At 39.3% G+C, this 16,476-nt stretch overlaps 1 protein-coding gene across 3 annotated transcripts in view; it reads left to right on the top strand.

The window, feature by feature from the left end:
* Positions 1-103: 103 nt before the first annotated feature.
* The window catches only part of LOC139134524 (ubiquitin carboxyl-terminal hydrolase 19-like), a 231,910-nt gene continuing 215,537 nt past the window's right edge, over positions 104-16,476 (top strand). For all 3 annotated transcript variants that reach the window (XM_070701382.1, XM_070701381.1, XM_070701383.1), the window contains exon 1: positions 104-284. In XM_070701382.1, coding sequence (XP_070557483.1) covers positions 113-284 — 172 coding nt within the window. In that variant the 5' untranslated portion in view covers positions 104-112. The remainder of the gene's footprint in view (positions 285-16,476) is intronic.

The raw sequence follows: 16,476 nt of genomic DNA, 5'->3' as shown, positions 1-16,476 counted from the left end.
ATGGTTAGAAGGGCAAACTTGCACAGCCAAAATAATACCGGGAAGCAGAAAACGTAGGCGTCCGCTGTCCTTCGCCCAACCAATCGACGGCATAACGACAGACATCAACAACATGGCGACGTCAGAAGCGGAGAACTCGGAGAAGAGGGACGTTGAAAAAGGAATGAATGAAACAGATAAATCTGATGAAAAATGGCATGCGACTGATATCGCATCTAAAAGGATGAAAGATTTACAAGAATCGACATATCCCTGTGTATCAATTAATGACGCGAACGGCAATGGTAAGTTAATGGTTTATGGAAGTTAGGGTTCACGGCCGAGTGCTTCATTATATACCCCATGATTCACGTTTAATAGCCTTTCGTCACAAGTTTGTGGAAGTCGCGAGTGCTTGGCTGTTGCCATGTTATCTACGCTGATTCCTTTGGTTGGGAAGGCGGGGTGGCCAACAGCTGAGCAATCGCGACATACACTATAGTGCTACGATTCACGTCAACAACTGTTGTTATTGGTGAGAGAGGATATGGATCTGGATGGAGCATTTTATATTAAGGGGTTGACCAATTTATATCATTGGGAGGGGATATGAAAGTTGACTGGGTGGCATCTCTGCATTTATTTACTTCACTAGGAGTTAGGGGGCAATCAGTTATTACAGCCGGGAATGGGCCCGCAAATTCTCTTTTGCTCCTCTGTCAAAATATTAGCAAGTCCCAGAAACAGATCTGTTTGTTCAGAGGAGCATTTGCTCATTGAAAGAAGTCAGTCAGCTCAGAGTTGTGATGGATGACCTAGAGCCTAAAACTACTGATATATATATATATATATATATATATATATATATATATATATATATATATATATATATATATATATATATATATATATATTATATTTTATATATATATTATATATATATATATATATATATATATATGTGTGTGTGTGTGTGTGTATATATGTATATATATATATATATATATATATATATATATATATATATATATATATATATATATATATATATATATATATATATAATAAATACAAGTAAAAGTAAAGAGTAAATATTATATTCATTGATGCTTTATCATTCTTTTCTATCCACAACCAATGTAACAGTAAACAATTACACTGCTATGCAGACAAGAATGGACAGTGAAATTGATCTAAATGATTATCACACTTGTGTTGTTCCAAAACTTGTCTCAGAAGTTGCACTGACTTGTTATAATTGCAGTAAAAATCCAAGAGCTTTAATGGACCCATAATAAACACACACCAGGGAGTACACTTCACAGTGCACTTCACATACACAGAATCATATTACATTCCTTATATACTCCCTCTCTGAGTTACATTGTATCGCAGCTGAGTCAGTCTAATTGTCATTAGACTCTTGCTGCCTTTGCAATGTATTAAGTTCTTTGGCAAAAAAATCATGATCCACAGGAAAAGAGGTGTACATATATGGTGTCCAATCCATGCCAAAATTACTACTTTGATTTTACAACACAACGTGCCATTCCGAATTCTATTTTACAATTCAACATGCTATTTCACAACACAACATGCCATTCCAAATCCTATTTTACAACTCAACATGCTCTTGCCAATTTCATTTGACAACACATCATGCACTTCCAAATCCTATTTTACAACTCAACATGCTCTTGCCAATTCCATTTGACAACACATCATGCACTTCCAAATCCTATTTTACAACTCAACATGCTCTTGCCAATTCCATTTGACAACACATCATGCACTTCCAAATCCTATTTTACAACTCAACATGCTCTTGCCAATTTCATTTGACAACACATCATGCACTTCCAAATCCTATTTTACAACTCAACATGCTCTTGCCAATTTCATTTGACAACACATCATGCACTTCCAAATCCTATTTTACAACTCAACATGCTCTTGCCAATTTCATTTGACAACACATCATGCACTTCCAAATCCTATTTTACAACTCAACATGCTCTTGCCAATTTCATTTGACAACACATCATGCACTTCCAAATCCTATTTTACAACTCAACATGCTCTTGCCAATTTCATTTGACAACACATCATGCACTTCCAAATCCTATTTCACAATTCAACATCCCATTCTAAAGCTAGCTCTGCGGAGCAGGGCAGTGTTACTGGCTATCGAACAAGATTCAAAATGGCGGACGCGAAATGGTCCCCTCGCAGAGAGAGAGAAATGCGAACTTTGCACAAGTCTAAAAACGCAGCTTAGCACATTGTGTATCTAAACAAGATGAGCGTGCTCGAAAACTAGGATCGATCACGATTTTAAATTAAAAATTGGCTGTTTTTGGAAAAGAAACTGCGCGTTAAAATCAGCAGTTTTGTCTATTGTGCACCATGGGAGGCTTATCGTGTGCGCGGCTCATGTGAAAGACCGGGCAAGATTCACCCTCAATCATAAGTATCCCTCCCTCCGAGCTCAGACATTATCTCCGTTCTGTGACGGAGCAGGTCATACAATTTTCATAGTTCATTGCGCATGCTAAGTAGACATTGCCAATATAATCTACAAGATGTTTTCGCTTTACCTTGTGAAAGAACCTTGTTTTACGGGGTACCAGTCAACTCGCACTTTTTCCAACCCGCCCAGAACCAACTCGCCCGATTCCAACTCGCCCGATACCAACTCGCCCGATTCCAACTCGCCCGATACCAACTCGCCCGATATTATTTTGCAATTTTATGAGTACCTGGTACGCTAGGTCTGCATGGCAGGGCTGTGTGTTTACCGGCGTTATACGGAGGCCGTATAACGCCGGTAAACACACAGCCCTGCCATGCAGAGCTACTGGTAGACTTGGTTCAAGTCTGTGATTTGTGAATGTTTGAGTGGAGTGAAGGCAATGATTTGTATTTTGCTTTCATGTGAAACGCGCGCGTGAGTGGACGCGATGAGTAGGGTGACGCGATGAGTGGAGTGAACGCTATACAGCGGAGTTTCACCGGAATCACACAGAAACTAACTCACTACTGCGCAGACTCAAACGTGACGCATTCAATCGCTGGGAAAACCTGGCGTGAGCTGCCAAATTCCGGATAGGTTTGTACGAAATAGGAGAGACACAAGAGAAACTATTATAAATGATTTATTTTTTTTAAATTCACCGACTTGAACCAAGTCTAAGCTACTGGTACGCTTGCTGCGAATCGGTAGCCTTTGCCACTCGGGTAGCTTGGTCATTGGAGTGGAAGAACATATCAAAGAGTGGCAGGGCTCGTTTTCGCAGCAACTGGTACGCATAAAACGTTTTATTTCTAACAACAAATATTTCTAACATAGAGAACCACAGGTGCGGCTTGAAATATGTGCCAACACGGAAAACTTTTTATTTGCGAATTTCACGTTTTGCAAATCTCTTGAAAGAATAAATTTCGTTCGGCTTCTTTACGTAGGCCCTATAGGGATAGTTACTGCGTACTGGCTCACTTCTTTAGGAACAGCAGGACCGTCTTTCACGAGTTACTGGCCTGGCATGACATGAAAATAGCTGGCCTCGGGCCATCGGGTTAGCGTACATGGAATCTACAACACCCTATCTCAAAACAACGGGCGAGTTGGTATCGGGCGAGTTTGAATCGGGCGAGTTGGTTCTGGGCGGGTTGGAAAAAGTGCGAGTTGACTGTAATTCTGTTTTACTTTACCAACCCTTGGAAGCTGAGGAAAAACCCTGTCGCCAAATAGAAAACTTTCCCCTGAAAGGAATTTATTTATTTTCCTACAACCAAATACCTAATCAGTGATATTTTAAAAGTTGTACGTTACGGTCAAAAAGCAGAGAGGAAATTCTTCTGTACTGATTTCCTGCATTATTATTATTATTATTATTATTACTATTATTATTTTGTGGTTTCCAAAGCTTACATAAAACGAAAAAGACTAACATTTTGACAGGACAGGAAACGCCAGCTGAAAGCCATATAAAAGGTGTTGCTAAACACATATTTTCCGCTGCAAAAAGTTTTAATATTTTATTAAAGCTCGGCAGACAGACACTTTATGAAGTTCACAAGCTTAATTTTCAATTTTGATAAGGGGGTCAAAATTATCTCAATGGTAATTAAGCAAATATTTACAACGAAAACATCACGAGATTTCTAAAAGTTAACAGTATTTGCGAATAGAGGTCACTTTCGCAATTTCCAAAGTTATTTTGTGAACACTTGTCAAGGAAGTGTTCGAAGATTAAAGAAAACTCCTCCACGGCTTTCATTTCATTCTCTCCATTGTACAACATACATTGTGACGCAAATACATACCAACTTTTCGATGCTGCTCGTCGAATTATGAGATAAAAAAGTTGACACAAGAAGACCTTGAAAGATTACAGTAGCGTGTAGTTGTGACACGAAAATAGTTTGCAGCAATCTGTACTATCTGACCGCACCACCTATGCGTTTAACAAAATTATTTAATTATCTCAGAACTGAGTAACCTGCACTATAGCATTAAACTCCTATTTTGTTAAGAAACGACGAAATCATCTCAATTCCAAGCATTCTTCAATATGCTCACGGCTAGCTATTGTCTTCAGTTTCACTTTGCTGCAATCTGCATAGCTGTGATATCGCAGCGGTACTTGTGGCGTGTATCGAACGCGCTCGGGTCATTGAGGTCATCGCCACTGTCATCCCCTCTGTGGCGATGACCTCAATGACCCGAGCGCGTTCGATACACGCCATACCGCTGCGATATCACAGCTATACAATCTGCAATATCCGACAATCTATGACTCGGCTCCGAGTAACCTTCACTAACGTTAAAACTCCGTCTAGGCTAAAAAAAATTACCAATCCGTCTCAGTCTGCAGCATCCTCCAATACACTCAGGACTCTATGAAAGTCCACACATAAGAAAAGTCAATCACTTTGCAGCTATCTGCAATATCTGACAAGCTTTGTATAGTACAAAATAAAATAATGTCTCAGCTCAGAGCAAACTGCACCAAGGTTAAAACTCCGACAATGAAAACAAATTTCAAATCGCAGTCTGTTGCATCTACAATAAACTCAAAACTGTATCTACAGTCCATACATACAAAAAGTCAATAGTTTGAAGCCATCTGCAATATCTGACACGCTATGTATAGTACAGAAATTATAAAATGTCTCAGCTCGGAGCAAACCGCACCAAGGTAACAATCCCGACCATGTAAAGAATTTCAAATCTATGTCAGTCCGTTGCATCAACAATAAACTCAGAACTCTATCAGTTACGTCTGGCGGTTCGCCTGCAATGAGTCGAGAGCCTGTGGGCAAAACCACTGGTTGCAACGCGTTACTCCACCGAAAACAATCGTTTTTTTTCACCCAAAATTGTGATCGATCTCCTATTTTGAGCACGCTCAACTTGTCTAGATGCACGATGAGCTAAGCTGTGCTTTTGAACTTACACAAAGCCCGTTTTATGTAAGCTTTGGAAACCACAAAATAATAATAATAATAATAATAATAATAATAATAATAATGCAGGAAATCAGTACGGAAGAATTTCCTCTCTGCTTTTTGACCGTAACGTACAACTTTTAAAATATCACTGATTAGGTATTTGGTTGTAGGAAAATAATAAATTCCTTTCAGGGGAAAGTTTTCTATTTGGCGACAGGGTTTTTCCTCAGCTTCCAAGGGTTGGTAAAGTAAAACAGAATTACAGTCAACTCGCACTTTTTCCAACCCGCCCAGAACCAACTCGCCCGATTCAAACTCGCCCGATACCAACTCGCCCGTTGTTTTGAGATAGGGTGTTGTAGATTCCATGTACGCTAACCCGATGGCCCGAGGCCAGCTATTTTCATGTCATGCCAGGCCAGTAACTCGTGAAAGACGGTCCTGCTGTTCCTAAAGAAGTGAGCCAGTACGCAGTAACTATCCCTATAGGGCCTACGTAAAGAAGCCGAACGAAATTTATTCTTTCAAGAGATTTGCAAAACGTGAAATTCACAAATAAAAAGTTTTCGTGTTGGCACATATTTCAAGCCGCACCTGTGGTTCTCTATGTTAGAAATATTTGTTGTTAGAAATACAACGTTTTATGCATACCAGTTGCTGCGAAAACGAGCCCTGCCACTCTTTGATATTTTCTTCCACTCCAATGACCAAGCTACCCGAGTGGCAAAGGCTACCGATTCGCAGCAAGCGTACCAGTAGCTTAGACTTGGTTCAAGTCGGTGAATTTTAAAAAAATAAAATCATTTATAATAGTTTCTCTTGTGTCTCTCCTATTTCGTACAAACCTATCCGGAATTTGGCAGCTCACGCCAGGTTTTCCCAGCGATTGAATGCGTCACGTTTGAGTCTGCGCAGTAGTGAGTTAGTTTCTGTGTGATTCCGGGTGAAACTCCGCTGTATAGCGTTCACTCCACTCATCGCGTTCACCCTACTCATCGCGTCCACTCACGCGCGCGTTTCACATGAAAGCAAAATACAAATCATTGCGTTCACTCCACTCAAACATTCACAAATCACAGACTTGAACCAAGTCTACCAGTAGCTCTGCATGGCAGGGCTGTGTGTTTACCGCGTTATACGGCCTCCGTATAACGCCGGTAAACACACAGCCCTGCCATGCAGACCTAGCGTACCAGGTACTCATAAAATTGCAAAATAATATCGGGCGAGTTGGTATCGGGCGAGTTGGAATCGGGCGAGTTGGTATCGGGCGAGTTGGAATCGGGCGAATTGGTTCTGGGCGGGTTGGAAAAAGTGCGAGTTGACTGGTACCCCGTAAAACAAGGTTCTTTTACAAGGTAAAGCGAAAAAATCTTGTAGATTATATTGGCAATGTCTACTTAGCATGCGCAATGAACTATGAAAATTGTACGACCTGCTCCGTCACAGAACGGAGATAATGTCTGAGCTCGGAGGGAGGTCAGCGGATACTTATGATTGAGGGTGAATCTTGCCCGGTCTTTCACATGAGCCGCGCACATGAAAAGCCTCCCATGGTGCACAATAGACAAAACTGCTGATTTTAACGCGCAGTTTCTTTTCCAAAAACAGCCAATTTTTAATTTAAAATCGTGATCGATCCTAGTTTTCGAGCACGCTCATCTTGTTTAGATACACAATGTGCTAAGCTGCGTTTTTAGACTTGTGCAAAGTTCGCATTTCTCTCTCTGTGCAAGGGGACCATTTCGCGTCCGCCATTTTGAATCTTGTTCGATAGCCAGTAACACTGCCCTGCTCCGCAGAGCTAGCTTTAGAATGGGATGTTGAGTTGTGAAATAGGATTTGGAAGTGCATGATGTGTTGTCAAATGAAATTGGCAAGAGCATGTTGAGTTGTAAAATAGGATTTGGAAGTGCATGATGTGTTGTCAAATGAAATTGGGAAGAGCATGTTGAGTTGTAAAATAGGATTGGAAGTGCATGATGTGTTGTCAAATGAAATTGGCAAGAGCATGTTGAGTTGTAAAATAGGATTTGGAAGTGCATGATGTGTTGTCAAATGAAATTGGCAAGAGCATGTTGAGTTGTAAAATAGGATTTGGTAGTGCATGATGTGTTGTCAAATGAAATTGGCAAGAGCATGTTGAGTTGTAAAATAGGATTTGGAAGTGCATGATGTGTTGTCAAATGAAATTGGCAAGAGCATGTTGAGTTGTAAAATAGGATTTGGAAGTGCATGATGTGTTGTCAAATGAAATTGGCAAGAGCATGTTGAGTTGTAAAATAGGATTTGGAAGTGCATGATGTGTTGTCAAATGAAATTGGCAAGAGCATGTTGAGTTGTAAAATAGGATTTGGAAGTGCATGATGTGTTGTCAAATGAAATTGGCAAGAGCATGTTGAGTTGTAAAATAGGATTTGGAAGTGCATGATGTGTTGTCAAATGAAATTGGCAAGAGCATGTTGAGTTGTAAAATAGGATTTGGAAGTGCATGATGTGTTGTCAAATGAAATTGGCAAGAGCATGTTGAGTTGTAAAATAGGATTTGGAAGTGCATGATGTGTTGTCAAATGAAATTGGCAAGAGCATGTTGAGTTGTAAAATAGGATTTGGAAGTGCATGATGTGTTGTCAAATGAAATTGGCAAGAGCATGTTGAGTTGTAAAATAGGATTTGGAAGTGCATGATGTGTTGTGAAATGAAATTGGCAAGAGCATGTTGAGTTGTAAAATAGGATTTGGAAGTGCATGATGTGTTGTCAAATGAAATTGGCAAGAGCATGTTGAGTTGTAAAATAGGATTTGGAAGTGCATGATGTGTTGTCAAATGAAATTGGGAAGAGCATGTTGAGTTGTAAAACAGGATTTGGAAGTGCATGTTGTGTTGTGAAATAGCATGTTGAATTGTAAAATAGAATTCGGAATGGCATGTTGTGTTGTTAAATCAAAGTAGTAATTTTGGCATGGATTGGACACCATAGTACATACGCTAGAAGAATTCCCTAAGAAAGTTGTTGAAATGTTCGGGGACAGAAAGTCAGGAAATCTTTACACACAGATACTAATCACTTCCTACTTTATTGCTTTATCTCAACAATTACAGTGGAAGCCTACTGTGAAACATTATCATCCGTCCATTGTTAGCTGCAACTCAACTAAAATTACCAGTCCTGTAGTAAATTTTGAAACAACTTTACAAACCAATCACACAAATATGATAACATTTAGATCAACTTCACTGTCCATTCTTGTCTGCATACGACTGTAATTCTTTTGTGCACTTTTTTTGGCAAAAGCCCCTGCTGTCAACAGAAGAAACATTGTATATTATCCATACTGCTGTTATGTCAGAAATGATACGTAGAATACTGGTGAGAGATTTAGATTTCGGATGGTTGATGAATTTCAAAGCTTTTGATGCTACCATACTTGTCCGAGTGTAAGTCCCTGGTTAGCCAACAAAAAACTGGGTTACACAAGGGAAGGTGCTTAGACTTGAGCAACCCATGTTATCTGTGATAAATGCTTAATTTATGCTTACAGTATTTATGTATGATTATCGTACACCACTGGAAATTTCAATCACTTCAAAAATCTACTTTCATCAAAAAAAATTGTAAAGTACAAAAAAAATATTGACAAGATTTATGTTCACACCATCTCATGAACTTGGATGTGATGATCACATAGGTACTGATTCAAAGTAAAACAACCACAGCCAAAAGAAGCCAAACTCAGTGATGATTTTCGAGTTTAACAGACTATTATTTTATAATAGCTGTTTCAAATCAAACTAATAAGACATTCCCTTGTTACAGAAGTGACAATTTGGTGAAATTTCCGCTTATATTTTGAATTGAAATAAAAAGCAAACTTGGAACAGAGGCATCATGTATACTGTCAATAGGGCATAATTTGGGCACTGCAAACTTCATTTGAACAAAATCCCATCTATAGTCCAGGATGCATCCACAGACCAAATACCACGCTAAAAAGAGCAGCGGTTTGTGAGTTTTTGAAGTTGACAGACATACTGTACGTACGTACGTACATACATACACACATACATACAGACGCCACCGACTTCAGCTTATATGATAATTTCACATTGGTATAACCAAATGTGAGCTAATAAAAACTATAATTAACTATTCTCAAAATTTCAATATCACTCATACTCATTTTGATTTTAACAGATGTACTTTAACAACACCTACAGGAACCTACATATCAAATTTAAAAGAAATCCACAACTGATTTCAAGAATTAATTTTTATCATGTAGGAAACTGCCAACAAAATATCAATGTCAAATTTAATGTTTGACAATCTGATCATCAAATCTTTTTGTCCAATGGACTCTATGAAAATGAAATCCATAGTAGTCAAAAAGACTAAAGGAAAAAAAAAGCATCAATGACACTTTGCTCACATTAAGTCATCTTAAAGAACCTGTGTAACCAAGTTTTAACCAAATCTGGTCTGTTGTTACAGAATTTTAGCAATTTGTGGGATACCATACCAGGGCTTGAAAGTAGTTTTTAACCCTGGTAGTCCACTTGGGCTACCATTTTCTAAAGTTGGTAGCCCAGTGACAATGGCTGGTAGACCATGGTAGGATACAGTACTCATCCGAGTATAAACCCCCAGTTTGGCAACACAAACTTGGGGAGGGGATTATACTTTAAGCAACCCCATGTTATCTGTCACAAATACTTCATTTATGCTAATTTATGCATTGTTCCTATCACTTTCAAAATCAACTTACACATCCATAGAAATTGTACCTTTAGTAAAGAAAAACAGAAAAAAAATTTGTTTCACTCTCTTTATGAACTGGCATGCCTTGTTACACTCGAGTCTCTCTATACAGACCATAATACATTGATACATGTAATGATCAAGAACAATAGGATAAAGCCCGAGTACGAGGGCTCTTCTGGTAAATAAAGTCCAACCCAATGATAAAATGTCGAGGCCGCAGGCCGAGACATTTTATCGTAGGGTTGGACTTTATATACCAGAAGAGCCCGAGTACGAAGGCTTTATCCGACTTAAAAACTATCGCCCCTAACTGATATATTTTCCTTTTCAATGTGTTTACGTCATCGTCCCCTTTGTCAATGTAACATGTTTAGGATATGAATTAAAACTTTTATTTGTGAAATAGCCTTCCAGTGTAATGGAACATCCTATAAATGCCCTAGGGCACATTATATAAATGCCCTAGGGCACAGCAGATTTTGTGTTGCAGCTGGTTTCCGCTGTGTTACCAAATTTGAATATTAAAACGTACCAGATGTCTACAGAATATGACATGTTCACTTTTGATTGGACAGTACTTTACTACAGCGCTGTCATTCGTTTCTGGAATTTGGTGACCAAGGCTTTACGAGTAGATAAAACACCTGAATTGAGCACTCTGATTGGTCAATCAACAGTAGATAGTTTTAACAATAGATAAAAGACAGAAACTCGGCCACAATTTCCATGTTTAACTGACACAGTGTTGCCAAATTATGGTCAAAAATCAATAACTCAAGAACCGCTGGTTTGATTGCTTTGAAAATTGGTATGCAAGTACCTTAGGTAGACCTTACACAGTTTTATGTATATCGTGAAGATATCTTGAATTTAGTATTTTTGCTGAATTTTTTATTATTTTCCTCATTTTGAGTGAAAATTCTTCTCTGAAACCGCCAGCCCAGTTTCTCTAAAATTTGGGTTGGATGTTTGCAAGGGTGTTACCTTTCTAATTTGTTGAAATCACGACAAAATTGGAAAAATTACTGTTTTGGGGCAATTTGGTCATTTTTGGTCAAAACATCGTAAAAAAATTTTTTTTTAAGTCCCTGGACAGACAGCTTTTATATTTGGTGTACAGATGTCCAGGGATGACAATAGTTAGATATGTGGAAATTGTCCTGAAACATACAAATTTGTATTTTTAAGACAACTTTGTCATTTTTGGTCAAGAGAACTTGTTCTCAAAATTACTTGTCTGATAGCTTTGTAATTTGGTACAAAAGTCCTGAGGGATGTTATTAGATTAATTTTCTGCTCAAAGTGTTGGGAAACCCCCAAAATTCTATATTTTAGATAATTTTCTCAGTAAGTGACCTTAAATGACCTACACCAACCCAGGATATGTTATGAGACAGCTTCGAAGGCTGTGGACATAATTTTGTCATATTTGGTATCGATTTGTAGTAAAATTTGATCCAGAAAACAAAGCTGAGGTAAATTTTTTCATTACTGATCAATTTTTGCAACATTTCCATGTAAGACACACAAGAACTGATGAGAAATGTGGATCCAGGATAATTCCAGATGTTGTAATCACCCCCACAGTGGAAGGTATATCACTATCTGTAACTAAGTTAAGTGCTGTTTGCATTCGAATGATAGCACTCATAGCATTAATTTAAAAATCCCCAAGGTTGTAAATATATTTATTTCCTGCCATCTGGCCTTATGTAAACATAATCAACAAAGGGATGGAACATTTGATATTCAGGAGGGGGTAGGGTCTTGAAGATTGATGAGGTAGCATTACTTTTTACCAGTTCCCTTTTACATTTTTTCCCACTCTTTATTTTTTCCCCACTCTTCCAACCTTTTCTTTTTTCAAGCCTTCTCTAGGTAATTTTTTTGTTGACATTTGCTTATGTATGTAGGAGTTGCCTGTCCTATTGCAGTGTTGTGTTCTCCACAAATAAAAAAATTAAGTGGGTGGCTAATTTGCATAATCATTTGCATAATATTAACATAACAATTTGCATAATATGTACATATAGTTTGTGTTCACCAAAAATTGACAAAACAGGGTACTCATGGAGCAGAGCCCCTCCAGTGATTTTTTTCAAAATTCAGTACATCCTCACTAAGTTGCATAAGCTCCTACCCTTGTTTAACTCAAATAAAGAAAGGTTACAGTGTTCTCCACAAATGAAAATTAAAGGCGGGCGGCTAATTAGCATATGTATTTGCATAATATTTGCATATAATTTACATATCACCAGGGCTATTCACAAGGCACTCCAGTGATGAGATATACTTCTGACATTCTCAATATTTTTCTCCATTCAGCAGTGATTAATGGCAAGCTATACAATTTATTTTTACATTTAAATCCTGTCTATTTACTTTAAATAAATAATAAAACATCAAAAGTGAAAAAAACACATTGAACTAATACAAACAATACACAATTTAGTAAATATACTGCACAATACCAACATGAAAATTCAAAAGTAGGCCTACATGAGAAGTAATCAGTGTTCGAAATAATCGGTGGCAAATGGTGGCACGTTTTCATGTGACCCTCTGTTACTATATGTTTGTCTGTAGCCGGATTGGTAAAGCCATGAACGTCTTTTTTTTACGTCCATGACAAGTTGACACGGGACTGAATAATGCACTAAGTGACAATGCGGAGTCAGCGGAGCATGCCTGCACAGAAACATACGTTGACTTTAAAACTCAATTCATAATAAAGGGAGGCCCGAAAAAAATGATATCAAGTATTTCCAAGAGAAAGATTTGAAATTTCATCGACTCTTAGTTCGGCAAACGTACAAAACTTCGACAACTGCGCGGCGTAGGCTGCCATGCATGTTTGTGTGGAGCACGCTGGCGCACTAGATCTCGATCACACGCGACCTTTGAACTATACAGTAGGCCTACAGAACCGTATGTACGGTACATAGCTGCTGTATTCGGATGATCACACGAATGATGATTTTAGCTCGTGCAGTTTCTTTTTACTTCATTTCGTTGTGCCTTTGATATTTTAAAACGGTCACGGATTTTGAAACTTGATCAAACGCAACTGCTTCTCAAAGTCAATCGAATGAATCCATGCAAGTTACGAATGCGTGACAGGAAATGACACACATGGCTTCAACGTCATGTGGACGTACACGGATCTCAAAATGGCTAACTTGGCTAGGATACGCAACGACCTGAGCACGCGAAGTACCATACTTTTTTGCATCTGATATTTGTCTCAACCAATCGTACGATTTTAGCCAGATCTGATCGAAATCACTTTTCCTGACCTTCGGATCCTTACAAGTACGAGACATTGGCGGCAATGGCAGTTGACAATAGCATAGATGCTTTGACTGAGTGTCCGCTGGCAAAAATGCAACACCGAGCCTTCGAGTGTACCGTGTCCGTTGTATGAAATGGACGGTGTCTGTACGGTACGGTCGGCAGCTTAACACATTTCAAGCTTTTTAGTCCCCACGGACACCGTCCGGGGGGACTTATAGGTTTGGTCATGTCCGTGCGTGCGTGCGTGCGTGCGTCCGTCCGTCCGTTCACGCAGATATCTCTGAGATGCCTGGAGCGATTTCATTCAAACTTGATACAAGGATTACTTCATATGGCATACAGATGCACGTCAATTTGTTTTGTGATACGATCCAATATGGCCGCCAGGCGGCCATTTTATTATGATTTTTTCATGTACAGAGCCATAACTCAGGCATGTTCCAACCGATTTTATTCAAAGTTGGTACAAGGACATTGACCAATGTCATACAGATGCACGTCAATTTGTTTTGTGATACGATCCAATATGGCCGCCAGGCGGCCATTTTATTACGATTTTTTCATGTACAGAGCCATTACTCAGGCATGTTTCGACCGATTTTATTCAGAGTTGGTACAAGGACATTGACCAATGTCATAGATATGCACATCAATTTGTTTTGTGATACGATCCAATATGGCCGCCAGGCGGCCATTTTATTACAATTTTTTCATGTACAGAGCCATTACTCAGGCATGTTTTGACCGATTTTATTCAGAGTTGGTACAAGGACATTGACCAATGTCATAGATATGCATGTCAATTTGTTTTGTGATACGATCCAATATGGCCGCCAGGCGGCCATTTTATTACGATTTTTTCATGTACAGAGCCATAACTCAGGCACGTTTCAACCGATTTTATTCAAAGTTGGTACAAGCTTATTGACAAATGTCATAGCTGTGCACGGCAATTTGTTTTGTGATACGATCCAATATGGCCGCCAGGCGGCCATTTTATTACGATTTTTTTCATGTACAGAGCCATTTCTCAGGCATATCCGCATGTTTTGACCAATTTTATTCAAAGTACAAGGACATCGACCAATGTCATAGCTATGCACATCAATTTGTTTTGTGATGCGATCCAATATGGCCGCTGTGCGACCATTTTGTTACGATTTTTTTCATGTCCTGAACCATAACTCAGACATGTATCAAGCGAATTCATTCAAAAGTATTTTTATCACAGACCTAATGAAGAGGACTCTATCCTCTTTGAGGACCTGTAATCAAAGTACCGATTAACAAGTGGGGACTGTGTCATCAACGATGACTTGTTGAATTGAAGTCTTAGCCAGTCTTCATCGGCACTACGGCCGTTTCACACTTGAAAAGCTTGCTGAAATAAGAGCGTGACACAATCGCCGCTGAGAAACATAGGTCTTCAACCACATTTACTAAAGAGTATCGGCGCCGGCGGATATGAAACAGGATCGGGCGAAAAAAATAAAGGATCGGTGCCGTCGGGGCCTGGGGAGAACATTTAGGATTGCATGCAGTCGCAAAACAAACCGACAGATGTGTGAACGGTCCCTCTTTATTACACGACGTTGTCAGTTGCTGTCATTTTTATTCAATAGGCTTTCAGATATTGTTCGGACAACTGACTGTGAAAACAGTTTAGGCGACAGAAAACAAAGGTGGGCGGGCGAGATTAAAGGCGGGCGGGCGAGATTAAAGGTGGGCGGCGACAAAAAGAAGCCGGGCGCACCGCCCGTCAAAAACCCCTTGTGGAGAACACTGGGTTAGGAGAGTAAAATATACCGTTAAAGTTGGTAAAACTGCTCAGATCAAAGAAACTATTAAAAGATGTAAAACAATGAGATATCGAAGTTCCCGTGACAGCATCGCTAGGAAAATACTACGTTTTCCAGTACGTTTATCAGGGTTCTCTGACAATGCGCACCCCCGGTACCAAAATAGAAGAGTCCCACTCTGATGTCATATCCGCCATTGTTTACGGTATATTTTCATTCACGCACGCGATCTGGGATTTTATTCTCTTGACATGCATTTTCATTTGTTTAAAGCAATTAACGCTCCATCTGTTAAGAGTATTTACGGCTGACTATAACAATTTTCATTGCTATGTTGCTGTTTTCACAAGATACTGACCGTTCGATCTTGGAAAGTTGAGTTGCTTTAACGTGCAGCCAACGCATGCCGGTGCAGTGACAGACAGTTCCGTAAGCCATGCTACGCTGTTGATCGGCAGCATACAAGTCTTCGTTCCACGTTTACTTTTTATTTCAAGATGTGAGTCAAACAGAAATTTCACCAAATTGCCTCTTCTGTATCTAGGGAATGTGTAATCAGTTTGATTTCAAAATATTTCGTCAAATAAGAGCAGAAATCGTCGCTGACTTTTGCTGTCTTTTGACTATGGTTTTATCAATTTTTCTGTCCTTTACAATTTATTTGGATGGGTCGGTGGAGTCAAGGGTTGAACGATAGCGTCGCGGGCCGCGACGCTGTTTTGGGCTGGGAGAACCCTGAATTTGAGGGTGTTAAAAGAATGTGTACTTTCTTGCGGGGAAATTCAGCAGAATCAATCGAGACAACACTTAGATCTTGATGCGACCGCACAGTTTATTTTGTGTTACCGTCCGGGTGGCGGGACGGTGATTGTGTGAATGGGTTGACAAGTCGGTCGAGCTTCTCTCGCGGTCTTTCTTCCGCTATGGTCGTCGTGACATATCTTGACGAGGTATTAAAATGACAAATTCACACATACAACAACAGCAAAATGTGCCTTATTGATTTAAATTAACACCTTATTGAAATTAAATACAGAAACAAACAAAAGCACGGCGTAAAACATTGCCGTGAACCAAACCCGCCACCCCAGAACAAAGGCTGACGGTGGGTTTCAAAAGCATGGGCGGCCGAAAATTAAACTGGGCGGCGTAGATTTTATCTAGGCGGCCGTGAAATTAAAGTGGGCG

Source organism: Ptychodera flava, chromosome 6, assembly GCF_041260155.1.
Source record: "Ptychodera flava strain L36383 chromosome 6, AS_Pfla_20210202, whole genome shotgun sequence".
NCBI lineage: Eukaryota > Metazoa > Hemichordata > Enteropneusta > Ptychoderidae > Ptychodera > Ptychodera flava.
This window is presented reverse-complemented; position numbering and strand designations above follow the sequence as displayed.